The sequence below is a fragment of the Lissotriton vulgaris genome, unplaced genomic scaffold, assembly GCF_964263255.1.
Source record: "Lissotriton vulgaris unplaced genomic scaffold, aLisVul1.2 SCAFFOLD_5717, whole genome shotgun sequence".
Classification (NCBI taxonomy): domain Eukaryota; kingdom Metazoa; phylum Chordata; class Amphibia; order Caudata; family Salamandridae; genus Lissotriton; species Lissotriton vulgaris.
In genome coordinates, this window is record NW_028246336.1 from 32625 (window position 1) to 60360 (window position 27736).

Consider the following 27736-nt stretch of genomic DNA (forward strand, 5'->3'; position numbering starts at 1 on the left):
CACTTCTCAGTGGGCTCAGAAATAAACATAGGACATCACCAAACTTTCCCGTCTTACTAAAGGTCGCCATCTTGGAGTTGTAAGATAACGCTGTTAAAATTAGATTTATTTAAATCTCACCCACAATTCGAAGAGGCCTTCGTTGAAAAATACCAAACCTAATCACAAACTCGTCTAAACTTTTCAAGTATAAACGTACATTAATATACTAGCGTACAAGTATTAAAAGGACACCATTGTTGTATCCCGTACTAAAAATAAATGACGGACCAATTCACATCGCCCAACGGAATCCAAATCACGCCATCCACAAGGCTCAGATTATTTATCAGTTTTTATGAAATCAAAAAAGCTCCAAAAAGCCCAAATTCAAATCCGAATTGGAGAGCCAGCCGCCCTGTCACCATTTCTTTGCCCCCGCCCGGTCACCGTTTCTTTGCCCCCGTCCGGCCTGTCACCGTTTCTTTGCCCCCGCCCGCCCTGTCACCATTTCTTTGCCCCTGCCCGCCCTGTCACCGTTTCTTCGCCCCCGCCCCGTCACCGCTTCTTCGCGCCTGCCCTCCCTGTCACCGTTTCTTCCCTCCTGCCCGCCCCATCACAGTTCCTTCCCCCCAACCTGCCCCATCACCGTTTCTTATGCACAGTTTCTTCTCCCCACCCCGCCCGCCCCATCCCTGTTTTGATAGTACGGTATCAAGTGGTCAGCACAAAAAAAGAGCAAACCTTTGGGCCACCCATTGCCTCAGAAGGTAAACTCTGTTCAATGTGGGTTGGATTGACCCATGCATGTTCAAATTTCTTAATGGTATTTACGTTTTCCCTAGAAGTATTAAAGTTACCTTTTATTGAGATTGTCCCCTTCTCCCTCTATAAAAGCGGCTTATGTTTACATTTTCAAGCTGTTGGTGAACTGTGAACTTTGATGTTAATAGACTCCTTAAAGAAGATTATCTTCTGATGATAGGAAGGTGTTCTGTCCCTGACTTTTTGTGCTCTCTCTTCCACAGCTGGGGGCTCCCGTTTCTTATTACTGTGGTTGCGGTGTCCCTCAACAAGATTGGCTATGATGCCTCATTTGTGTCGGTGGGCTGGTGCTGGATCAGCATAGATGCATCCGACAGCATCCTGTGGATGCTCTTGGCTGGGAAGGTGTGGGAGATCTTGGCCTACATCATCCTTCCCATCCTCTACATCCTCATTAAGAAGCACATCAACCGAGCGGTAGGTGATACTAAGGGTAGTAGGCTAGAAGGCATTGCTGCACATCAGTGCTGTCTACCTCAATGTAATCCTAAATTCTTAGACTAAAAATATGGTTTCAAGTGTTGGGGTGGAAGACCCTGGATGTGGTTTGAGTCTTCCTCTTCCTTTCTGTCCACTTACTCTTAATTAAGAAGTTTAGTAACCAAGGGGCATACGTATCAAATACTGTTATTGCGATTCTCAAATAGCAATTTTTGGAGAACCGCTATTTGAGAATCGCAAAACGGGAGTAATAAAAAATGTCCAAATATTTTGCGATTTCTTGGCATTCCTTAATTGCGATTTGCAAATTGCGAATCGCAATCGAGGAATACCTTCCCATTCATTCCTATGGGCTAGGAGGCCCATAGGAATGAATGGGAAGACATTCTCAATTTGCGATTCGCAATTAGAGATTTGCAAATTGAAAATGCAATTTCAAGGGTGCCAGGGTGTCAAAAGGAAACCCTGTTGCACCCCTGAAATATGTATGTGGGCACATGTGGCGCACCTACATGACCCAAGAGCATGTAGGTGCGCCACTTGGCACTTTTAAAAATGCAAAAAAGTGCATTTTTCAAAGAAACCGCAAATTACCACCAACTTGAAGTTGGTGGTAATGTGCGATTCCTTGAGGCCAAATCGCACTTTTTCTGTGGTTCATACATTGCATTTAAGGATGATACATCCCAAAAGGCCTTTTCCCGTTTGGAAACGGGACGATTCTGAGAATCGGCCCGTTTGCGATCGGGAAAATGGCTTGATAAATATGTCTGAAGAGCTAAAATAAGATGCTGGATGTTCAGGGTATGTCCTAATATTTCTGGACACCAAAGAAATTCTTAAAACACATTTCTGAATATTGTGGGTGTACAAGAAAATATGTTCCTTTTTGTTAGCTGGCAAGTTATGCTTTGTCTTTGGTGGCTATTCACTGTTCCTTGTTTCTTAATTTATTGGTGTTCCATACATATTGCATGTTTTGTGGGCACTTTTTTGTGTCTCATATGTTTTATGGGTGATCCATGCCCCTTTACTAATTCATAGATTGGTTCTTGATGCTAATCATTGGATAGTTTCTTGACTCTCCTTCCTCTTATTGTTGGTAGGCATACTGCTGCCCATTTTCGGTTTGTTGATGTTGTTATATACTCCTTGTTTGTTGGTGGTTTATGCTTCTCATCCATTAGTTAGTAAGTTTACCCTCCTTGCTTTTCAATTATTCGTGCAGGGGCAATCTGCACACACTGTTGGTTTGTTGGAGATCTCTGAAGTTCTTCAATGGTGGGTTGATAGGTGATATGGGGTTCTTACTGTTTTGATTAGTGAGTAATCTGTGTTCCTGTTTGTTTGGTTAGAAGATAATCTATGGACCTCATATTTGGTGGCTGGTCTATGCACCCTACTGGTTGTTAGGTGGACAGTTTATTTACACCCCCACCCCCTTTATTGATGGTTCTTAGCTTCTCCCTACTTGGTTGCTGGGCTCTTCGTGTGCCTCATTGGTAGGTTGGCAAATGTTCATAGCCCCGCACTCTTTTTTTAATCCACACCTTCTTCTCTTTCAGCATGATGCTCTTTCAGAATACCGCCCTCTTCTGGCCTCCACACCTGCCTGCCCTCCTAGAACTGCCATTGCAGACAAGAAGTTAATCCTCATCCCACTCATCTTCATCGTCCTGCGCATCTGGAGCACCGTGCGTTTCATCCTGACTCTCTGCAAATCCCCTGCGGTGAACTTCTCATTGTTGGTCGTCTTGCACGTAGGTTCCTACTTGAGTCTTGTCTTGAAGAATTATGTAGGAGGTGATGGTAGGCAGCCTCCTTGAGAGGTTATTAATAATAATGTTTATTTTAGTAACCTGCATAGTGGAGCCAGCCTTTGGAATAGTATCCTAATTTCCATCTGCTCTACATTGCATGTGTAAATGTTGCTTGGATAGGAATTTGACCTGAAAAAATGAAAAGACTAATTAAACGCAGCGACATGGAGAGCATCATCTGAGTCATGTCTGAAGACAGTCTCAATGTACAGAGGTTTTGGCTTGTAATATATACAGTTCTTGAGGTACAATAAAACAATTACACATTCTTATAAAGCATGAAGACCAAGGCCTAGGCACGAACCATAAATATAACTATCTGATAAGAGGGACACGGGTGGCTCTCAACCACGTGGAGAGCTAGTGTGGGCCAGTGTGTATGTGTGCAGATGTCCAGCATGGGGAGTGGGAGATCGCAGCGTGTGGTGTGCTTGCTGTGTTCTGATTGGCTGAGTGTTCCTAACTACATGTGGCATCTGACTTTGTGGTATTTTGGTAACAAGCGCCTTTGGCACACAAGGTATGGGGGGCCAGGGGTGTGATGGTCCCACTGAACTAAGTGTGCCAATCTTCGATCTTAATAAACCACAGTTATGGTTTTATATTACAATTCCACCCAGGTGGTATGGCCTGTGTTTCTTATTTGCATTATTCCTCTGGAACCTTCCCTACTTGGTCGAATGCCCTGATTTTAATTGCCACTGGAGCCTGAAAGCCTGTATGGTGTCTTTTGTCCCATATCACAGGTTGAGCCTCTCTATACATGTTGTGTAGAGACTCCTGATGGGAGGATTAGGAAGCACAACCCTGACCGGCTCCAAGCATGGACCGGAGACGCCTCCTGGCAGATTCGCTTTGAGTACCCAGAGAATCGGTGAGGTGTGCTGTAGTCTCCTTGCTCCCATTGGCATCCATACATCCTAGGATTGGTCAGCTGGGCTGGACACTTTATAATGACAGTTCTCTAGTATGCCATAGAAGAACAGTCCAAGTAACTATGTGTTTAGCACTCATGGTACAGGATTAATGCAGTACCATTCCTATTCTCTGGTCTACCCGACCTGAAATATCAAAGAGCAAGCATTGGCAAAGCTTACCAATCTAACTTGCAAATTGAGTCCTGACCGAAACATTAAAGAAACGCCTGCTTCAGTGGAAAACGGCTCAGTATGGAATGCATAATGACATAAACAACTTGATGCGTGGGGAATCAGTCTGCTTTGAGATGTAAATAGTCCTGCATGCACTGTAATGCAAGCTCTCCATGGGAGGCGGAAGGGTACACTAAACAACACATAGCATGAAGTGAAAGACTATAATTCCTATGAGAGAATCCAACACTCACTCCATGTATGTTTTAAAGCATTGGTAGCTATAGGTTTTTCAGGCAGTTTTGATATTAGGATACCTGTTTCCGGTCTAAGGAGGACTCGGTGTGGCAGTTCGGACTGGACTGATCCCATGGGGAGCAGGGTCAGGACTGATTTGTATATGGCTGGGTCCAAACTGGGGTGATGTGCCCAGCAAAATAAAGATGGATTAAACCCAGATCTGTGACTGGAGGTGAGTTTTTGAAAAGTTTCAACACTTTACCCATTGTTTTATTTTGTGATGGAGCATTGCCATCAAGCCAGACATAAAAAGGGCTTTGATAATGTGTCTTTTTAGTCTTTCTTGGATAAATGGCTTTTCTCAGGAGTTGGCTGGCCATGATTATCTGGCGTGTCTTTAAAGTACTATGGCGCGTTTTTTTTTTTTTTTTACTTCCAACAAAAAAAATCTTACTCCTCATTCTATCTGAATGATTCTTACAAACATTTAGTCAATGACTTGTTTGATTTTCATCCCAGAAATCCACTTCTCCGAATAAGGACAGTCAATGTGCCTATGGAGGAACGAGCTGCTGAGAAGTCTGGCAACAAGTGTTTGAATGACTTTATCTTATCCAGACAAACATTTTACACGAATATTAGCATATGAAATACCCAAGGCCCACTGTGTTAAATAATGGCCTAACAACAACAAAAATCTCTGAATGGAAATATGTTACAATGTTGCAAAGCAGCGACACTCTGTAGGCAAATAATACATTCAACAAGATATTGTAGCAGAGACGTCTGCCGTGCTGGAGTCTGTGTATCTTGCAGAACTTGAAAATCACCAGAAACAAGCTGCCCACTTCTAGGAAGAGAAGCTAATTCAGGCTTTGCAGCTGGTCTGCAAACTTCCAAAGATTTCTGAACTGGTTCATTGTCCGTCGAAGCTGTGAATACTCATTCGTGGTTCCTGAGTGGAAGGTATTGTGTTGTAGCTAGGTTTCATTCATACATAGGAGCGAACATAACTAGGTTTGAATCTTAGCTTTCCAACTTGGCCAAAATTGATTAAAGATAACCGAATAATCCTGATATTGAGTGGTATGTCATCATCTAGTCATCAGATGTTACAGCACACCCATCAACGTCACTAACTGCAGGGCCGGCTTTAGTACTGGTGGCGCCCTGTGCGAAAATGTTTGATGTCGACCCCCCATGACCACCTCACCACGGATTCCCTCACTACCACCATTTGACAATGCCCCCAAGTCTCCATAACCACTGTCTCTTAGATTCATTTAGTTTTCTACCACCCCTCATACCAGGTAAGGGTCTCAGGACACTTTACATCACACATACGTTGCACGGAGACAATCATGCGTGTGTAAATCGGTGTAATAGGAAATGTTACCTAAGACAGAGGACTACAATGTGTAGTACTCACAAGTCTTTCATACTTGTAGACAGTATTCAAAAGTCCTTGGTCTGGAAAAACACAAATTAAGAATTTTAAATGTAACATCATTGTTAGGGGTTTTATTTAACCACATGGCTGCTGCGGGGATTTTTGCGCTGTGCTGCAAATGATCATTTTGCTGTTTCCATGACGAGCTCAGCTCGTCATCAGCACACGACACCCGTGGGTGATGACGAGCTGAGCTCGTCATCAGCATTGAAAGGGTTAATAATAAGAGTTGATTTCTACCCAAATGAAACATTTTTGCAATACTAGGATAAGGAAAGGCTGGGCAAAAGCATGTAGCTGTAATATATTTCTTGCAGTTTACATGCAGCTCTTTGATGGCAGTAAATGTCTCACTGCTCTATATTAGGATTTTAACTTTTAAACTGCAAGCAACAAAAGGATCTTGCTGGCAAAAGCGATAACCGCTTGACCTATTTATAGTGTATGCAGAATGGGACAAGTTCTTTGCAGCAGGCATATTAACCTTCTTGGCTATGATGAGTTAAAACTTTCCCCAGACAAAGCTCGGGTCTCTCACCAGGAACAACATTAATCACTGGAGTTATCTATCGTGACATTTTTAATAATGCTTGAAAATTGCTGGACAAGGAACGTGGCATCTGGAGCTTTTAAAACAATAAACATGGTTTCCCCACCCCAAGTCAGCGCCCGGTGCGGTGGCACCGATCGCACCACCCTAGAGCGGCCCTGGCTAACAGCTTCCATCACCCACACTATAGCGACACAGGCAAGAGCAGCACATGGTTCACTAACGCACGAAGTACAACTAGAGCAGTGGCAAAACTAGACCCTCTGCCACCCCTAGGTTTGCCGCCTGGTGCAGGTGAGAGCAAGTGGAGGGGTGGCCAATCGCGGACTTGTTCCACGGGTTGGGGGTGGGTGGTGGCTGGCGGCCGACGGATGACTTGTTTGCGGAGGGATGGTGGTAGACAGACACGAGTTGCTCACCTCCCCAAAACGGTGCCACCCTTAGCACACCGCCCCCCCTAGCTATCCCACTGAGGTAGCGGTCCAGTAGAGGCAGTGCATGCTTTCCCACCAATCGAGAACATGCACAGAAGAGCATGCTTTCCCTCCAATCGAGAACAGACACAGGAGTGCATGCTTTCCCTCCAATCGAGAACAGGCACAGGAGTTCATGCTTTCCCACCAATTGAGAACATGCAAAGGAGAGCATGTTTTCCCTCCAATTGACAACAGGCACAGCAGTGCATGCTTTCCCTCCAATCGAGAACAATCACAGGAGGGCTTGCTTTCCCTCCAATCAAGAACAGGCACAGGAGTGCATGCTTTCCCACCAATCGAGAATGGGCACAGCAGTGCATGTATTCCCTCCAATCGAGAACAATCACAGGAGGGCTTGCTTTCCCTCCAATCAAGAACAGGCACAGGAGTGCATGCTTTCCCTCCAATCGAGAACAGACTCAGGAGTGCATGCTTTCCCTCCAATCGAGAACAGGCACAGGAGTTCATGCTTTCCCACCAATTGAGAACACGCACAGGAGTGCATGCTTTCCCACCAATCGAGAACATGCACAGGAGAGCATGCTTTCCCTCCTATCGAGAACAGGCACAGCAGTTCATGCTTTCCCACCAATTGAGAACAGGCACAGGAGTTCATGCTTTCCCACCAATTGAGAACAGGCACAGGAGTGCATGCTTTCCCACCAATCGACGATACCATGCACAGGAGAGCATGCTTTCCCTCCAATCGAGAACAGGCACAGCAGTTCATGCTTTCTCACCAATTGAGAACAGGCACAGGAGTTCATGCTTTCCCACCAATTGAGAACAGGCACAGGAGTTCATACTTTCCCACCAATTGAGAACAGGCACAGCAGTGCATGCTTTCCCTCCAATTGACAACAGGCACAGCAGTGCATGCTTTTCCTCCAATTGACAACAGGCTCAGCAGTGCATGCTTTCCCTCCAATTGACAACAGGCACAGCAGTGCATGCTTTCCCTCCAATCGAGAACAGGCACAGCAGTGCATGCTTTCCCTCCAATCGAGAACAGGCACAGGAGTGCATGCTTTCCCTCCGATCGAGAGCAGGCACAGGAGTTCATGCTTTCCCACCAATCGAGAACAGGCACAGCAGTGCATGTATTCCCTCCAATCGAGAACAATCACAGGAGGGCTTGCTTTCCCTCCAATCAAGAACAGGCACAGGAGTGCATGCTTTCCCTCCAATCGAGAATAGGCACAGGAGTGCAGGTATTCCCTCTAATCGAAAACAAGCACAGGAGGGCATGCTTTACCTCCAATAGAGAACAGGCACAGGAGTGTATGCATTCCCTCCAATAGAGAACAGGTACAGAAATGCATGATTTCCCTCCAATGCAGAACAGGCAAAGGAGTGTATGCTTTCCCTGTAACACAGAACTGACACACCAGTTCATGCTTTCCCGATAACGCAGAACAGGCAAAGCAGTGCATGCTTTTCCTGTAGCGCAGATCAGGCACAGGAGTGCATGCTTTCCCTCTAATACAGAACAGGCAAAGAAGTACATGCTTTTCCTGTAACACAGAACAGACACAGGAGTGTATACTTTCCGTCTAAGGCTGAACAGGCACATGAGTGCATGCTTTCCCTCTAAAGCAGAACAGGCAGAGGAATGCATGCTTTCCCTCGAATGCAGAACAGGCACACCAGTGCACGTGTTCCCTCCAATAGAGAACAGGCACACCAGTGCATACTTTTCCTCAACATAGTACTGGCACACCAGTGCATGCTTTCCCGCAAATGCAGAACAGGCACAGGAGTGCATGCTTTCTCACCAATCGAGAACTTGCACAGGAGAGCATGCTTTCCCTCCAATTGACAACAGGCACAGGAGTTCATGCTTTCCCACCAATTGAGAACAGGCACAGGAGTTCATGCTTTCCCACCAATTGAGAACAATCACAGGAGGGCTTGCTTTCCCTCCAATCAAGAACAGGCACAGGAGTGCAGGTATTCCCTCTAATCGAAAACAAGCACAGGAGGGCATGCTTTACCTCCAATAGAGAACAGGGAAAGGAGTGTATGCATTCCCTCAAATAGAGAACAGGTACAGAAATGCATGATTTCCCTCCAATGCAGAACAGGCAAAGGAGTGTATGCTTTCCCTGTAACACAGAACTGACACACCAGTTCATGCTTTCCCGATAACGCAGAACAGGCAAAGCAGTGCATGCTTTTCCTGTAGCGCAGTTCAGGCACATGAGTGCATGCTTTCTCTCTAATGCAGAACAGGCACAGGAGTGCATGCTTTCCCTCTAATACAGAACAGGCACAGGAGTGCATGCTTTCCCTCTAATACAGAACAGGCAAAGAAGTACATGCTTTTCCTGTAACACAGAACAGACACAGGAGTGTATACTTTCAGTCTAAGGCTGAACAGGCACAGGAGTGCATGCTTTCCTTCTAACGCACGAACAGGCACAGGAGTGCATGCTTTCCCTCTAAAGCAGAACAGGCAGAGGAATGCATGCTTTCCCTCGAATGCAGAACAGGCATACTAGTGCATGTGTTCTCTCCAATAGAGAACAGGCACACCAGTGCATACTTTTCCTCAACATAGTACAGGCACACCAGTGCATGCTGTCCCGCAAATGCAGAACAGGCACAGGAGTGCATGCTTTCCCTCTAAAGCAGAACAGGCAGAGGAATGCATGCTTTCCCTCGAATGCAGAACAGGCATACTAGTGCATGTGTTCTCTCCAATAGAGAACCGGCACACCAGTGCATACTTTTCCTCAACATAGTACAGGCACACCAGTGCATGCTGTCCCGCAAATGCAGAACCGGCACAGGAGTGCATGCTTTCCCTCCAATAGAAAACATAGTTAGCAGGATCCGAGACTTGACCAGCTTTGTAAATCGGAGGCAAAATTGAGCCCCTCCATTTGTCTGGGACTTCTTCCTTCCATAAAACATTATTGAACAAGTTTGACAAGTTCTTTGCCCAATATTGTGGATTTTCTTTAAATAGTGCTTGAGGGAGGCCACTTGGCCCTGGTGCACTACTCCGTCTGCTGGAACTTATAATTTTTTCCACTGTTGTCCACTGGATCATTTGCTGGGGGGTTTTCCTTTCATTATCATTGACCCTTGTATTTTCTACTGAATTTACTTCTGTTGGCTTTATCATATTTCTGGTGTAACCTGTCATTGATCCCAAATGCTTCTCCCAGACTTCTTCCGATATATTTGACATCAGTTGTTGTTTCCCACCATTGGCTTGATTGATCAGTCTCCAAAATTCACGTGCATCTTTACGTTTTGCTGCATAATTAATTTTGCACAAGAACAGATCAAGCTCAGTTTTTGTTTGTATCCATACTTCTTTTTGATGGTGACCTCAGTTTTGGTAATATCTTACTCCTGACATTAGAGGATGCTTGATTTCTAAGGACCCTCAGCGCATTGTTCAATTTACTTTTCGATATCTTAAGTTGAACAGCCATTTTTTTGGGAAAAGATGTAGCCGATGTTACCATGCCTTTTGAACGCACAGCATTTTTCTCCACTTTATTAGTTATGAACTGCTCCCAGAGGGTTAATGGATTTTGATCTATTCTATTAAACTCTTCCTCCCACTGGCCTCTTGCGTGCTGTTCGATCTTTTGTATATTATTTACAGTCCAGCTTATCCTTCTATAGGTCAGACCCATAGGTTCCCCTAACTCAGGGGCGCTTTGTTCGTGTCGGGTAATATGAAGATTGAGGCTGCTCATTTGTGGTTGGTGATCACTTTCCAGTCTATTTCCCACATTATAGCTTATTATTGATTGGTATAATGGGAGAGACACTAAAGTGTAATCAATAACAGCTTCGGATTGTGCCGTAAAATGGGTCGCCTGAGCTGGGATGTCCGGATCCACTCGGCCATTCAAAACTCGAAGGCCATGATGCTCCAGGTTTATCACTGTATCTTTACCCATTTTGTCTAATCGTTGTTTAGTTGCATCAAATGCCGGGATATGCCAAAATTTATCAATCTCCTCCAATATTTGATCCCTAGGCGCCCCATGGAAGAAATTCATATTTATTTCCTCTGTCTAGATTATCCAAGGGACTGGATTCATCGTGCTTAATGTTAATAGGCTCAGTATTATCTCTATTGTTTCTTTTTTTTTTTTGCTGCCAAGAGGATGAATGTATACATTTATTATCATCAAAGAAGGGATCTTATTTCCTGTGCTAACTGGCCAGACCTTAATTGCTTGAATGTTTGAATGGTTAATTTCCAATTCTTCGATCTTTATTTTTAAGGCCACTGAAACATATATGGCCAAACTTCCTGCTGCTCGCCCCTTCAATTTTGTTTTAATTGCTGGTTTAATATTGCATAAGTATGCTGGTAACTTAATTTCCTTCTGTGCCCATGTTTCTTGAAATCTGATATCTTCCAATATATGTTAGGAATTCACGATCGTCCACTTTTGCTGCCAAACCCTCTGTTCCATGAGCAGATGTCTACATTTAGTGCCAGAGCCTCTACATACCATGCACGGGTGTCACCTTTATTTTTGTGGTCAGCGAGACGGTTTATATCCTGTCATTCTCTTACACCTTTCTCTGTCCTGACATTCAAGGCACTCGGTAGCCAGGACCAGTCTGACTTTAAGTAAGGAGTTTTGCTCTCCTTGGCTTGCAGTTCTTGTGTAAAATATATGTGCTGCAATGATTAATAGATGGAAGCAAATGAGTTATTGGCATCACAACAATAGTGAAAAGGATTAACAATTCAACCATTGTGCTAAACTAGTGTGTACATATGCTGGCATACAAGTACTGTACTAGTGTACCCCCACTATGTGCTCCTTAACTTAGCTGCCTAGGGCGGGTGATCTGCCAAAATCCCCTACTGGATGATTTGACTTCCCATTACTTGAGGGGAAGTGTCTTCAGGGCACCGTCTTGGTCACAAGTTGGACATACCTCCTCGCAGATGGAAACGGAAACAGCTGGGCTGGAATTCTGACAAGCAGCGACCCTGCAGTGACAGCAGAGGGCTCCTCTGATCTGGATATGGATGTACTCATGTGTATGCAGAGGTAGGCAAAGTCATGCTCGAAGTTAAGTCAGGATCCTCACTAGATCCATGTCCGCACCACATTTTTTCTCAGCTAACCCCTGTAATTTGCCCTGCCGTAACGAAAGCACTCAATCTTTCCTTAGGCTCTGCTAAATTTCCAAGATCTTGGAAGCAGGCCCTAGTCACCCCATTAGTAAAAAAAAGCAGGATTAGATGTAAACAACCCTGCCAACTATCGACCAATATCCCAGTTACCTTACCTCTCAAAAGTGCTGGAGAAACTGGTCAATAGACGGCTATCCACTTATTTGGAAGCCAATGAACTGTTGGATGTCTCTCAGACAGGTTTCAGGGCGAACAACAGTACTGAAACAACACTTTTGGCGGTGACGGATAATATCAGGGCCCAGGTGGATCAGGGTAAGACAGTCGTCCTGATACTCTTGGATTTATCGGCGGCTTTTGATACCGTACCACACGACCAACTACTGAAAGCCCTGGAAGGGAAAGGTATTCGAGACTAGGCATTGGGATGGCTACAATCCTTTTTGGCGGATCGAACACAATCAGTGTGTCTGGGTGATTTCATTTCTCCCCAGCGAAACATTAAATATGGGGTTCCTCAGGGGGCTTCATTAAGCCCAACCCTGTTTAATGTATTTGTTTCCTCATTGGCAGCCATTGGAAGAAAGTGGGGTGTTGAAATGTGTTCTTATGCTGACGACACCCAGCTGATGGTCACCATTGATGAGAAAGATGATCCTAAAACTCGACTACTAAAATGCCTGACTGAGCTGGCCAATTGGATGCAAGAGCACTGTCTGAGATTAAATGCAGACAAGTCAGAAATCCTCCTGTTTGACAAAAATCCCCAGCTCTGGGACAACAGCTGGTGGCCAAGTAACCTGGGCTTGCCCCCAAATCCTACCATAAAAGCGAAAAACTTGGGTGTGGTACTGGACAGTGCTCTGTCCATGAAATCACATGTCTCCACTGTCTGTGGCAGAGGCTTTGCATTATTGAAAATGCTCAGACGAGTCTTCCCCTGGATTCCGACTGAGTGTAGGAAGACCCTTGTCCAGTCGCTGCTGATGAGCAGACTGGACTACGGCAACTCTCTGTTTGTTGGAATGGCAGACTATCTTTTCTCTAAACTGCAGATAGTGCAAAATGCCGCGGCAAAGGCTGTATGCAATAAGAAGAGATATGATTCGGCCAAAAGTTGCATGCGAGAACTACATTGGCTCCCAATGCGACAAAGAGCCAACTTCAAATTACTGTGTATCACACACAAGGTACTTTACAATACAGGCCCTACCATTCTACACAATAAAGTCAAATTCCATAGACCATCGAGGAACCTTCGATCCAGAACTTCAGGAAGAGCAAACACTACCCACGTGAAGACTGTCAGGATGGGAGAGCGGGCTTTCTCTCATCTAGCTGCAACCAAGTGGAATGATCTACCTCCCAATCTCAGACTGACAGAATGTCTCTTATCATTTAGGAAACAATTAAAGACACTACTCTTCCCTAAACCAGAATAATCAGTAATCAATGCGGTTCCCCTACCCCTCAGCGCCGTGATATCCTACCTAGGATGATTGTTAGCGCTTTATAAATAAATTAAATACAAATACAAATATATAATAAACAGATCCATGCTACCATGCCGAGACTTCGGCTAGGCTGTCGTTGTTTATCCTCTTATGATAGCTATGTTGCCTATCAGATGCTCAACAAACAACATTTGCACAGTGAACTTTATCCTTTGTATTAGATGTTCAAGGTGTCGTGATAATGTGCTGATGAAGTTAAAATGTAAACAAATGTGGTTTCTAAGAACTATATCCGGCACAGTCATGCAAGCAAATATGTGTCAAAAGTCAATGTGTAGAAAAGAAGGAACCGTAAGAAACCTATGCATGTAAAATGGCAGTGTTTCTCCCCAGGACTTAAACCTGCCATGTGACAACAGAGAACATGCACAGGAGTGCAGGCTTTCCCTCTAACCCAGAATATGCACAGGATGGCATGCTTTCCTTCTAATAAACAACAGGCACAGAAGTTCATGCTTTCCCTGTAATGCAGAACAGGCACATGAGTGTATGCTTTTATACAGAAAAAGCTACAGCCTGAACAGCAACAACTAGAGGGATAGAATAGGTATAGCATGGACAGTAGAAAGTTGGCCCTGGAGGGATGGCATACTTTAGGTGGCCATCTGGCCCAAATGGACGATGACGACTGGTGCAGGTAGATTGGGGTCTGCTCTGAGACGGTCTCTCCTCTCTCTTGCAGTCTGTATTGGAGACAAGGTAGAAGTAGGGGTCTACTTTCAGTTCCTAGCGCCCCAACATTGTATGCTGGGGGAGAGTGGAGGCACAAATCTACTCCTAGGGTGGGGCAGCGGTTGGTTGCTGGGTCTACTGCCATCCCTGAGAGACACTCTTGTTGGGTCTTCTGCCATCCCTGAGAGCCACTCTTGTTGAGTCTTCTGCCATCCCTGAGAGCCACTCTTGTTGGGTCTTCTGCCATCCCTGAGAGACACTCTGTAGGCCACCTGTCCCATTAGGTTTATTTCTGCTGGCTGCTGGGAGTCTCTCAGCCTCAACTGATTTACCATCAATCACCTGTTAACAGTTCCCGTTTCTTGCCCGCAAATATCATATGCCCACTCTCTGGGGCACTTTTCTGGAACAGGAAGTCTCCGCTCCCCCAGATGCCCATGTGGTCCTATTAAATCACCATCCAATCCATAAAGTCCCTCAGACAACTGTAGGCAATCCCAAGGTAGACCACTAGCCTCCTTAGATCCTCCTCTGGCCCTCTTAGATCCTCATCTGGCCCTCTTAGATCCTCATCTGGCCCTCTTAGATCCTCATCTGGCCCTCTTAGATCCTCGGCTGGCCCTCTTAGATCCTCGGCTGGCCTCCGTAGATCCTCGGCTGGCCTCCGTAGATCCTCGGCTGGCCCTCTGAGATCCTCAGCCAATCACCCAGGTATGAAGAACTCTGTAGCTGACCCCAGGTACTACCTGCTCACCCACAAATAGCCTCAAAGCAGGGCTATTGTCTTGCATTTCCTCACTGTGAATCATGAGGAACCTCAAATAGGAAGTAGCGTGCGGTCAGTGCAACTACCTGTAGACTGTTTGCCACTGCACTGGTGTTTGTGATACAACACAGAGGCAGAGGCAGGCGATCCCTCATTTTCATGGGGCCGTTTGTTACTGAGATCACACAGGTGCAAAATATTAATCTGTTCAATAAGTGTTATAGAATGTGTTGCCATGGAGCACAAAAAAAAGCGATGCATACACTCATTCTGCCTCGCGACAATTTAGTAATACAGCTCCTGATGTTCAACTGTTCCTTCACTTGGCGCAGTGATAGGGGGCTGTCTTTGTCCCACAAAAAAACGGTATCATATTATCGAAGTGAAGCTTGTGACAGCCTCTACAATACACAAAGGGGCTGTGAGTCTTGCACGTTTCATGGTGAGGGATATGGAAGGACCAGTCCCATCCATCATGGACAGTTTCACACAATGCACTACCCTGCGTTCAGTGTGGTCTGTGTAGGGCAGTACGCATTGGCCCTTAACACGAGGTTGCCAGCTTGGTTTAGTTCCTCCACTGAGGATTTAACTCACTGTTGCCCAGTCACTGTTGCCTCTAGACAGGTCCTAAAGAGGCATCTCCCTCATCCATACTACTTGACACTGTTCTATCTCAGTCACTTGTTGTGCCAAATTATGGGAGACCCCATTGTTCACAGCACACTTGACTGTACGAGCAGATCCTGTTGTGCAGCTACTGCAAGTGCCTATTCAGCTGACCGTGTCAGGTCTGCGTGCAGTGAAGTACCCGATGAGCAGGAAGCGGATGTATAATAGTACTGGAGCTTCTGGGAGTTCATGGCTAAGCAGTGTCTACAGACCTCAGCAGCGACCAGGGCTCAAGGGACCGGGCGTGTGCATACCAGCAGGTTGGAGCTGAAGTGGCCAAAGGAGAGCACACCAGCAGCCATGTTTCTAGGCCTCACCGGAGTGTCAGGCCAGCCATGTCTGTCAGTATCACTTGAAGTAAAGCTCTGGAGCCTCCGGATGTGTGCCATGCTGCGCTGGATGTTGGCAGCAGGAGCTACAGGCTCACTGGCCTGCAGATGCGCAATACCTGCCAGAGTGCCTAAAGATGCAATGGTGCTCTAGGGCTTGTTGGAGAGTGTGGCATTGGGTGTCTTTGGGTGGAAGCAGACTAAAAGTCCCAGGGGCTTATAGGAACACTTAGTGTCACTTGATCTGAGGGTCTGTGTCCTGCAGGAGTCTGTGCTATGCAATGCCTGCAAGCAGCAGCTACTTGGCTCTAATGCTTACAGATTTATGTATTTTACAGGACCTTATGAACTATGTACTAATTCATTCATTTCTTTATGTGCTGCATGTCGAAAGGCTGCTTCTGGGTTCATTCCTTGGATTTCTTGCAGGCATATATGCCCTGTATTAGCACTTTAAAAAATGTTATTTTGTAGCTTCTGCAGCATCTGCTCATCTTCTCTGAGGAACATAATATGTGTAGCAGTTACTTTTCAAATCAAATGAGTCCATAATAGTGGCTTTATGTCAATTAATGTCATATTCATTATCTTTGCAGGGCATTGGGAACACCTTCCAAGGTGGTGCTAACTGCATCATGTTTGTGCTGTGCACGGCAGTGGTGCGCCGGCGGCTGTTCTCCTGCTCCTGCTGTCGCCTCCTCCCCTGCATACGGTGGTTTGCAACTTCCACGCCGGACCCAGCGCCCGCATGCATCGCAGAACCGGAGGACTTGTTGCAAGGCCAGCAGCCTGGCAGAGGTTGAGCGTGCAGCCACTGGAGGGTCAGTATTGGCCAGGCAAGACTGTACCTGTTAAAATGTGAGTTATTATAGCTTATAAAGAGATATGGGGTGATCTAACCCTGGCACCTTCTCAACTTTCGTGATTTCAAGCTAATAGTGTGTGGCGAGCATAAGGCTGAGCAAATCACTATTGGATGCCCTGTGCTAGTGGCTGTCGGTAAGTTTTTACAGGGAATGGGGGGAGGGGGAGGGGGGGAGTACACAAGCAGACGTACACCTCACTCACACCTAAGGTCAGCCAATGAGGGAAGGCAGCAGTCTCCACTCATCACCGAGTGGAATGGGGTCAGTGGGACTGCTGAGCCCACTCCACTCTGTGACAAGGTGTCACTGATTGAGACTCTACCCTGGGCACTTCAGAGCTTAGAACTGAAGTGCCCAGGCCCGAGGCAATAAGTTGCCCTCCCCCTTGTCATGGGCGGGGGGGAGGCCTCGAGGCGCTTTTGCCAGGCGAGGACGTCGCACCCACAGCGTTGTGAAAATCTCATCCTGGCAAAGTTCAGCTCAGGCAGCCGGGAGCTTCGCATGTCTTTCTGCTGGCTGCCTGACCTGAACAATAAGAGTGTCTGTCAGGTTGACCTTTTTTCAGCCTGACAGACACTCTCCTTGCCTGAAAAAAGGTAGGGGGCGTGGCCCCTTACGCCGTACGGACGGGAGCTGCTGCCCTGTGCTCTGAAAATGTATAAGTCTTTTGCCATTTTGTTATCCATGAGGAATTTTGTCATCGGCTGCATGTGGAGGTGTGGAGTGATGGGTTCGGTCTTGGCTGCTTGTCCCCATCTTGGTTGCAGCTTTCCATCTTGGCTACAGGTTTCTGCCTTGGTTGCCACCTCCTCTCCTGGGTTTGGGTCGCCAAATCTAGTTTTGCTCCTCTCCAAAAAAACCTTTGTGTGCACCATGGAAGAACTCGTATCGTTTTTCTTTTTCACAAAATGTACAACACTGAACAACTAACATTCACCCCCCAATAGGAAATTGCTCTTATATTTGCAACATCGCAGGGTTAGATTCTTTATGCATAGCTGAAAACAAAACAAGACAACTCTACCAACCTTTAGGCATGCCAAGGTGCTATGGTGTTGAAGAGGTGTGGTGCAGCGGCCAGGGTGCCTGCTCTGGACCACGAGGTTCACGGTTCGATCAGCTCCGGCAGGTTAGCCCAGCACCATGTGACTCTGGGCAATAGCTTGCTTAATCTTCCCGATGGCCCCCGCACCGGGACACCTCTCTGGAGGTAGCTGTGCGCTTTACAAAAGCTGGTATTTCATTTCATTATTATGAAATTCATGGGGAGACCTGACCAGCCTGGGTATGGCCAAACTAATGTATGCTTATTGCTAGGTAGACACAAACTAAACTTTAACTTGACCAGATGGAAATAAAAAATCTATTTGGGGAATATTAGGGTTGGTTCTGTGTAAATTGCGCACTTTCCGAGGTAGTTGGCATGTCTCTGTTGTAGGTGGAAGTGTTTGGTGATAGTCATCCGGCAGGTACAGAAAAGTAGTGAAATTTGCTTCTGGTTTAATTGTTTGCAAAATACAACTGTTGCTACTGGAAGACTGCAGGTTTCTCCTGCTTATAGAACTGGGAGCGTGTCCGGCATCCAGGCCCCAGGACGTGCCTCGAACCCCAGCCTCCGGACTCTTTGGGCAGGCTGCTACTGAACACTTAAGATGGCAAGGGCAGCAGTAGAGGAATACTGTATTGGGCACCACATCACTCATTCAGTTTGATTAACTTTGAGCCTTTGGGCACCTTTTCTTTTGAACTGAATACCGTGTTCCCCAACAGACAATGGCATGTTGGTGATCTAGAATACTAAATTAAAACACGTATTGACAATGCCCATCAGTATCATTCATGTTTACATACCAGTGAGACTAATTGCATTTGCCAGAGCTTGTTTATAGTAGTCTTCATTGTCTGTCAAGGTTGATGTTGAAGCTTCCACATTTCTACTGCAGTTTTTCTAATGACCACTAGGGAGCACTGAAATGCAACAAACTGTTGCTTCAACATGTGTTTATTATCCTAGGTGCAGTGCTGCGTTTGTAGCAGATAAAATGACAAATCTACTGACAGTGAAACCAAAAAGCTCCTATGGGCGGGTCATAAGTGAGGAAAGCCACAACCACGAGCAAGACAACTGAGACTGACACCAAAGCTGTGCAATCTTGAGCAATGATTTTTTGCTGTGGAGTATTGTATCAGTTGGAGCTTCCTGCAGCAAGACCGTAGAAAGGAGTTCGGGTTTTTGCTGTTCGTGCCAGAGCCTCGTCTCTGGTAACCTTGTGAACTTGAGCCACAGCCATTTCTTTCCTTAAACATTAACTCTTTGGACTGGCAGTGGTTTTGAGCTAAATATTAGACCTGAGAGCTAGAAGTAAACTTTAAGTCTCAAGGGTGCTCCATCTATTGCCTAATTCGGTTTCCGTTTAAATACTTTATTTCGGTCAAGGACCATAAAAGCAACATATAATAGGAAACCGATTGTAATATTAATCAAAAAATGCATACTAAGATTTTCGGATAAAAGTGCCACAATGTTAAAAATGTGTAGGTTGGATAAAAGCTGTGATCGAGGCCCATTTTAAAGGTGATACACAATTTAAAAACAAAGCTACCTAAAAACATTGGTTTGTTATAAGATTCAAGATTTCTTGACAGTGTTTGTGAGTCAGTCAGCTAGACAAAAATGAACAATAGCAGCTACTATAACTATAGTCAATTCCTGTACTCCGCGTTTAGCTTCTGACATTTGCATAAGTATCCTGGCACGAATAGACCTGATTCTTTCTAAGAATGTGGCTATAGAAAAGACCCCACAAGACCCCGTGTCCGACCTGCAGACGGGCAGGGCTGGTCTATGGAGCCGTAGTCCAAGAAGTCTGCACAGGGGTATCCCGCATCTCCGTTGTCTGGGCTACAGCTGGTGGGCATCGGTCTCCTGAACCTCTCCGCAGGCCAGACAAGCTGCACCACTCTCTGGGAGAGATCTCCATTTACAGGTGAAAGCTGCGAGTGCCAGAGGACTCCGCCTGAATTTTATGTACAATGATCCGGTGAATGGCGGCTCAATCTCATCCAAATAGATTTCAAAACTTGGCTCACATTTGTGGTCATCGGTGTCCTGAACTGCCCCGCAGCACACCATTTGATGTTAGAGGGGCCATCCGGTGAATGGTGTCGCAATGAATCTCAAAACCTTGCTGATGTCACCGAACAAAAGAGCATTCTAGAATTTTTTTTTTTTTTTTTTTTTTTTTTTTAGAGATGGAGGACTGGGCAAGGGGAACTTGATTTCTTTTTTTTTTTTGCGTTTGCAAAAATCTGGAATACTTGTGAAAACGTGTATGCTAACTCTGCACATTTGCCTACTCAGTGCATGCACAGTGGCCTTTGCTTCCATTGTTTGTGAACTAATGCCCCGTGATCACAACCATTATATATGTGCATCCTTGGTGCTTGTGTACTGGACTTTTGGTTTGTGCTTATCTAAAAAAAATGCTGTATGAAAATTCACCAAACTAAAGAAAGGCCCCAAATGAAGCGAGCAATACCTGCCTGCAAGATGTGGTGACTTTCATCAAGTGGTTTTTGAGTTCCTCATTCAGAAACTCGCCGGATGGAGACTGTATTTTATTTGGGCAGAAAGTAACAAGATTTAGGACTTGTGTTATAACTTTTGACTCCTTTGACCAATCCACACCAAATCTGACACAATGAGAGGTTGAATTGTGATTCTAGTTTCCCCCAAGTGAAGTTCAAGTCAGTCAAAGGGTACCAGAGTAGTTATCCAGGGTGTAAAAATGTGGTGTCATCTTCAAGGTGTCTTGGTTAAAATTCTAGCTGGCAGTCAAATTATTGGTATATTCTTGGAAGTACGGATAGCACCAGTTTTTTCAGGGAGTAGAGGATTCATTGAGGATACTTGGTGAGTTCCTGTGGTTATCACAGTGGGTCCCTAGATCCAGATAAGTGGATCCGAAGCCGCAACATCATTTCCTCTACTTATTTTGTACTCTAAGCACACAGCCCTGTTTGTCCTCGACTGTTAACTTGTGATGGGTGAAGGTTAGAGAGAGCGTGAGGGAGACTTCTCCGCGTGAAGGTAGATTCTAACTTTTCCTCCCTTTGTCGGGGGACTCTTGAGCCACACCCTAAGCAGACCTCTCTGCGCCATTCATAGTTTATACTGGAGTAATCTGTCCCCCATGCACCCTCACCACCCCCAGTGAAGAAACCAAAATGCACAGGACAATATATACAATTAATGAAGAGTTTTGCTTCAGTTTGCCAGAAAGAACTGGCTTCTCCATCTATGTGGAAATCTGTTTCATGTGCTCCCAAACCTGGTCTGAAGTATATCTGGGTGTCTCTTTGCAATAGGGCAGATGTGGTTGGGGGTGACTTAGCTATTGGTTAGTTAGTACACTGGTCAGACTTGCAGGAGGTAGCCTCAGGTTTGTTGCATGCATAGCAAGGTTGGTTGCAGGAAGGAGACTAAATGCTCACAGGCACTTCAGTAACCTCTCTTTTCTGTTGTTGACAGGTCTTTCTTCAGAGGTTGTGGAACACCGTGTGGGCCTGGCTGACGGTCTGCTGCCTGTCTCTGTCCAGACTCCAACAACGAGCTGCCCTCTGTCTCTCTTGAAAGAAATTGACTGACTTTTTTCAGCTTGTACCTGACTGACCAGCAAACACCGGTGTCTCCCTGGACTCTGTTGCCAGCGATCACGTGCCTTTGCCTGGACCTCTTCTCCAAAGGGGCGTGGCCACAGATGAGACAACACATGCTGGATGGACTCTCTGGCCACAGAGAACCGCCCTGGATGCTTCTCTCTGTTCCCTGGTGTGCCTCACCCTACATTCGTCATTGATATACCTCATCGATGAGCGGCACCACAGCTCGTCGCCGACGGGCCTCGCCAACCAGCCTCACCTCGCACGCCTCTTGAAGTGCCTCACTATGAGCTCCTCACAGAAGCGACTCAACATGAGTTCTTCACAGCGTTAGAGATGCGCCCACAATGGGCTAACGTGCCTCACCTTTAGCCCCTCACGGAAAAGCCTCATCTTCGGGTTCTTTACAAAAGTGCCTCATTTAAAGCTTTGCACACCATGGCCTCGCGTTGTGCTCCTCACCCAAGTGCCTCCTATTGAGTTCCGCCCAGAAGAGCCTCACCCTGAGTTCTTCACAGAAAGTGCCTCACTTGAAGCTCCACACGATGACGTCACATGTGCTCCTGACAGAAGCATGCTATCGACCCTGTACCTCTGCACTTCACCTGACTTGTCACCTTCCTCATACCTGCAGTGTGCACTTTTACACATATATGCATATGCCCAGCTCCATACTGGCCATTTTATTTTCCTGGTGAGTGGGGGGAGGGGTCTCGTTTACTGGATCTATAGTCGTCCCCAAATACATCATTTCATCACTGTTTCCAGGTCTGTGCACCTGCTCCACTGTGTTTTCAGGCCCCCTTGTTTCACCTGTGGATGGTGTTATCAAAATGACTAATTTAACCCGCTGCATGTGCTCCACGTGGAATTCCCATTCACCTATTCTTGGCTCACTATGTCTTGAACCCCTGATTTACTTGCTGTTCGATTTCCTGAACCAATTGGTTTATCTGTTGCTGGTGTTCCCTGGGTCTCCCTGCACTCAGTATTTACTGGTTACGCGTGATATATGGGCCCACCCGTTGACTTGCTGCTCAGGCACCCCGAGCCCACGCGTTGACCACTCACACTCCCTCGGGCATCTCTTGTCCCATCGCTGTCTGTCTGCTGGTCTCGTTACCCACTTGTTAACCATCTGTTTGCGCTCCGCGGCCGAACCCCTCACTGTCTCCTGTGTCATGGCTGCCTTCGTTCCCATGTTTCAGGTTCTCCTTCACTAGCTACTTTCACCCTTACTAGTCCAAAAACAGAGAGTCACCCACATTGAGCCAAAAGGGACTGGGTAGTTCAACACATTAAAGACAAAAAGATCCCTTTTGTGCTGAATCTTATTTTATCAACCTTTAGTCAAACAAAATGCACTGTACCAGAAGCAGACCAAGAATAGTATTCATCTAAAAAACAAACATGATTCTATATCCTATATCTAACCATATTTTCATTATAAAAAATTGTCAATACATTCTTAAAATGCTCATCTCTAATTTAGTACTTAATAGAAACAGAAATAGTATGTATCGGCAGTTATTTTTTTATCACATGTACATAAATGTACTCTGATAAAACATACACATGCACAAGTACAAATACAATGTAAATGCTAATTCGTGTAAAGAATTTTTCTCTTTGCATAAGGATCTCTACGACATAAAAAATCTACAACCTTTATTCTATATTTCATGTACTAATTGAAATAAAAACAAGTGACGCAGCATTTTGGCGGTGGAGTTTCGTCTCTTGAGACCAATTTGGTAAGCTTACGAAACGCCTCGTCAACATTTGTTTTTATTTCAATTAGTAAATTAAATATTTGAATAAAGGTTGTAGATTTTTATGTGATAGAGATCCTTATGCAAAGAGAAAAAATCTTTACATGAATTAGCATTTACATTGTATTTGTACTTGTGTATGGTTTATCAGAGTAGGATTATGTACATATGATAAAAAAATCTTTTATTCATGCTGATACATACTATTTCTGTTTCTATTAAGTACTAAATTAGAGATGAGCATTTTATGAATGTATTGTCACAACATTTTTTATAATAAAAATATTTTTAAATATAGGATATAGAATCATGTTTGTTTTTTAGATTAATACTATTCTTGGTTTGACTACAGGTTGACAAAAGACTCAGCACAAAATGGATCTTTTTGTCTTTAATTTGTTCACCCTTTTTAGACTAGGTGCGTCGAGCCCTGTCACGTGCTTTTCAAGTAATTTGCATTTTACACCCCATGAAAACTTTTCTTAATTACATTGGTTGTAGAAGGTGTGGCATGATTCTTTCTCTGTTTCAATATTTTGTAACTGTTAATTAAATCTCAGGGCTGAACACCCTCACTTGCTTTACACGAGCCTTAGTCTGAATTGCCATCCAATGTCTTTAATAATCCTTGCATTCTACTGCCATCTAGTGGTTCTACGGGGAATCTTAAATCTTTAGAAAATTAACCTGTGAACAAGGCTCATGATTGTATTAACCCCCTCAAAATGGACCCAGGGTTATTCTCGGATACCCAGCATTTTTTAGATGTCTCTTATCATCATCGTGATTGGTTAGGGGAATCGGCCGCACATAATTTTTTCCGCTTTTCTTTATCAGAACATGAACAGAGATTTGGGGGACTTTCCTGCAGTCATCGGCACGCTGGGCATATTTTCTTTCATGTGTGTTGAACATTCACACACACACCCCCTTTGGTCGGGGAAGATTGGAGCAGAGGAACAGACTTAGTAACTTGAACTTCCGGCATGAGGGGCGCTGATTTGATGCTTTTTGCGTCCGTTCTCGCCTATCCCTGCGTTGTTCCCTTCTGTATTTCAAATCTATGGCACGAGCACTGGGGGTGTTGCTTCCTTAGAACATGCTAATGAAGTCTGCATATAAGATCTCCATCGTTGACCGGTGGCTGGTGCCTCGACTGGATGCCTTCACCTCACTACTTGTATTAAGCAAACTTAGGGGGCGGGGGGGCACTTGGAGAGTGTTGGGCGTTTCCATCAACTATGATGGCGTTGATGTGTCTGGTGTTGGGGCTGAGTAGTTTGGCTTTAGTGTTAGCACAACCTTCTGCGCCCATAGATATTCGGGGGTCTATTCACAGGAGGAATCTGGTGAGCGGGCGACATGAGGCTGAAAGCCTGCTCCTTATAGACTGGTTCGAAGATGCTGACCCCATGCATGGTACTTCGAGGGCTACAGCGTGGATGGTTAGTGACAGCATCCCACCGCCATGAGATGACGCCCTGCCTTACAGGGCTTTGACTGAAAGTGACGTCATCAAGATTAGAGGACCTTGTGCAAGTGTTTCTTCATTGAAGCCCTTCTGGCGCCTGGTTCCACCTGGTCAGTCTGACCACAGGCTGCAAGGTTCTGCTGCCATTGGACCAGGCTCTCCCAGGGGAACACATGATAAAGAACCCACCCAAACGCCCCACTTACTGTTCTGCTTTTCGCTCCCCATGAGTGCTGTCCGGGGGTGTGGTCACCTACATCATCGTTGCTGTGGGCAGTAAGACTCGTATGACCATGGGCTCTCCAGAGAGAGGGCGGTGCAGAGGGAACCCAGGTGTGCCCCTTCACATCTCTGGCACCTGCACGGCCAGTGGTACTGCACTCAGGGGTCGTGATGCCCCGGATTACAGAATGCCTCTCGAGGATACCCGGCAGAGGGCAAATGACTGGCACTGAAGGACTATAGCCGGGCAATGCCTTGAAATGACGCAGTGCGCATTTGAAGGCCATCACATTAACGAGTAAGGCAACATCTCGCAACCGCTGCTCTTCCTACACAGAATCACGGCAGGGACCTTGATAGTAGTCAAACCGCACTACTGCACCACTGGACCAAAGTACCTGCCAACTTACCTCCGAGGTCGGAGTAACACCACCCAGAGGGGTCAACTCCACGCCACCGTGATACCCAGGAGGGGGCTGGTGCCCAAAATATAACATTTGCGAGACATGCTAGAATTCTGAAGGCAGGGGTTTTACTACTCCAGCACAAGCAATCCACAGAAGTAGGCACTCCTGGGCCCATCTTTTCAACTGTGCGCAGCCGCAGTGTGTACTACGGATTTAGAGGTTCCGATTCTTCGTAGTCATCACGCCCTCTACAAAAGTCAATGACTCGCAAGTACCAAGTGTCTGGGAACTTTCTAAACTACTGCACAGAAATAAGATCGTTCACAGGCCAATGCTTTTATCTTGTTAAATAGGTGTTTAGCTTGTAACCAATAAGCCATTTGTTCAACTTCTTAACTTTTTGCGGCCACTTCTGTTAATTAAACAAATACAGCACTCCCTGGATGCTAGAACAGCTCGGTTCCAAAAAAAAGGCCGTAGATACATTATTAAACAGTGTGTTCGCCTCGAAGTATGTCTGAGTCCAGTCTGTCAAGGTGGTTTGTGCTGTGCAGTTCTATGCTAACTGAAAGCACAGCACATTCCACAACAGGGAAGGTCGCCATTGCTGTACTATGGGAAAGTAGACAATTTACTGAATTATACAGGGCCGAGACGTGATAAACTGCTCTTAAAACATGTACAAGTAATCTTGTTTCAGCTCCATTGCTCGTTGGCTGCCAATGTAGGCTAGGGCAGCATTAAGCAATCTTTTCTCATAAATGGTCTATGCCTGGTGTTTTCCTGTCCTTTGCAACTGGTTGCTACACAGGGCAACGCATGTGAACCAATCGAATCTCTAAGCTGCAATAAAGTTATTTACTTGCAACACTAGTTTGCCACTTATTGGCTATAGGTTCACAGCCTCCCTGTCAGCACAGGTGCATATGATGAAATTAGCTGATTAGGGTGCAATGAACTGGCTAAGCAATTTTAAAGGGAGGGATTAGGTTCAATTCTGGGTCGACCTTTACTGGTGTATTGATCTGCAAAGATATTCCATCTGTTATCTTGGAAAACATTGATGACAATGCCTTATCCAACCACTAGGTGGCAGTAGTATGTACACCATGTGAATCTGCAACCACTGACAAACTGCAAAACAATGTTGCAGGTAAGCAACTGAGTCTTAGCCAGCACTGCTGTGAGACCTGTACTTGAATCCTACAATGGCACACACGGTTCAGTGAGTAAGGTCTCTGGAAATGCCCCCGCAGTGCCACCTGCGGTCTCTGGAAATGCCCCCGCAGTGCCACCTGCCGAGTGTTAACTAATTCTGGTAATAATAAGATCTGTCGCTTGATTAAAATAATCAATATTAAACATGGGCTGTCCCATGCTCTAACTTCCTTACTTCCTCTTCGATAGCCAGTGTCTGTGGTGCTCCCATGTGAACTGAGCGGTAGTGCAAAAAAAAAAAAGGCCAGCTACAATTGTGAAACTTCCGAAAGCAGAACAGTGTGTTCTTGGATGGGAAGGGTGAAGTAGAGTTTTACACAGTCCACGTGCACACAGGCTCAGTTCAAGAAACACATTTGTCAGGAGAGTGATGTAACACTGCTATTGCACCATTCCTTCTGTGTGCATTAATAAACCAGTGCATGCTCTTATATGGCCATTTGCATTCACATAGAAGTGAATAGGCCTTTTAGAGAAAGTAAAGAGATATCCCGGTAGGTCGGACGGGCTGGGGCAGTTTGTCATGTGTGACTTACCCTATTTCTCCCCTACTCTCCTAGAAGCACCAGCCTTCCTGCAGACCCCTTGATATCCCCATATAGATCCAATTCTCCTGGTTGGATCTGCGCACTACAGATTGTGTATCAAAGTCATTTGGAGAATGTGGTGCACTGGTGTTTGCACAACAACACGTCCATTCATGAGTGAGCTTGGTGCAAGGTCTGCCTTGAAATGTCTCTTGCGTCCAGTCCAGTCACAAAAAAGTGATTCCCTACTGGGTACTCTTTCGATATGTGTTGTTTGTCCTTGCTTTCCACAGAGTATGAATATTTTATACGCTGTCATGTTTTGCACTAGTGACTAAAGCACTCTTTAAGAAGAACTTGTGTGTCTGGTTATTCATTGCTATTCGCATTCCGGGTGCACTATATGACTCCAGTTTTATGTTCCTGGGTCCAACTGGATGGGGGGGGAGAGGGTTTTTGTGATTTGTAGATTAATTGCTGCTCCAGACCACAAATGGGGCCCAAACCCTCTCTTTTAGCTTCGCACAAGCTCTATGAGTGTCGAGTGATGTGCACCTGCCTGCTAGGGGATGGGAACAGAGAGGAAGTCTGATATGAGCTCAACTCCCTTAAAAAGCAATTCACTGAATATTTCAGGAAAC

The 27736-nt window shown here is 45.5% G+C and overlaps 1 protein-coding gene and 1 long non-coding RNA gene across 2 annotated transcripts in view; one reads left to right on the plus strand and one right to left on the minus strand.

Annotated features, from left to right (window-relative positions):
• The window catches only part of LOC147665976 (uncharacterized), an 81012-nt gene that overhangs the window by 5369 nt on the left and 47907 nt on the right, over nucleotides 1–27736 (minus strand). The gene's annotated exons all lie outside the window — the stretch shown is intronic.
• On the plus strand, nucleotides 943–27451 carry GPR157 (G protein-coupled receptor 157). The gene is made up of 4 exons (XM_086949360.1): nucleotides 943–1221; nucleotides 2811–3005; nucleotides 16547–16771; nucleotides 21348–27451. Exons 1-3 carry the CDS (start codon nucleotides 958–960, stop codon nucleotides 16751–16753), a joined length of 666 nt encoding a protein of 221 aa, XP_086805486.1. The 5' UTR covers nucleotides 943–957; the 3' UTR covers nucleotides 16754–16771; nucleotides 21348–27451.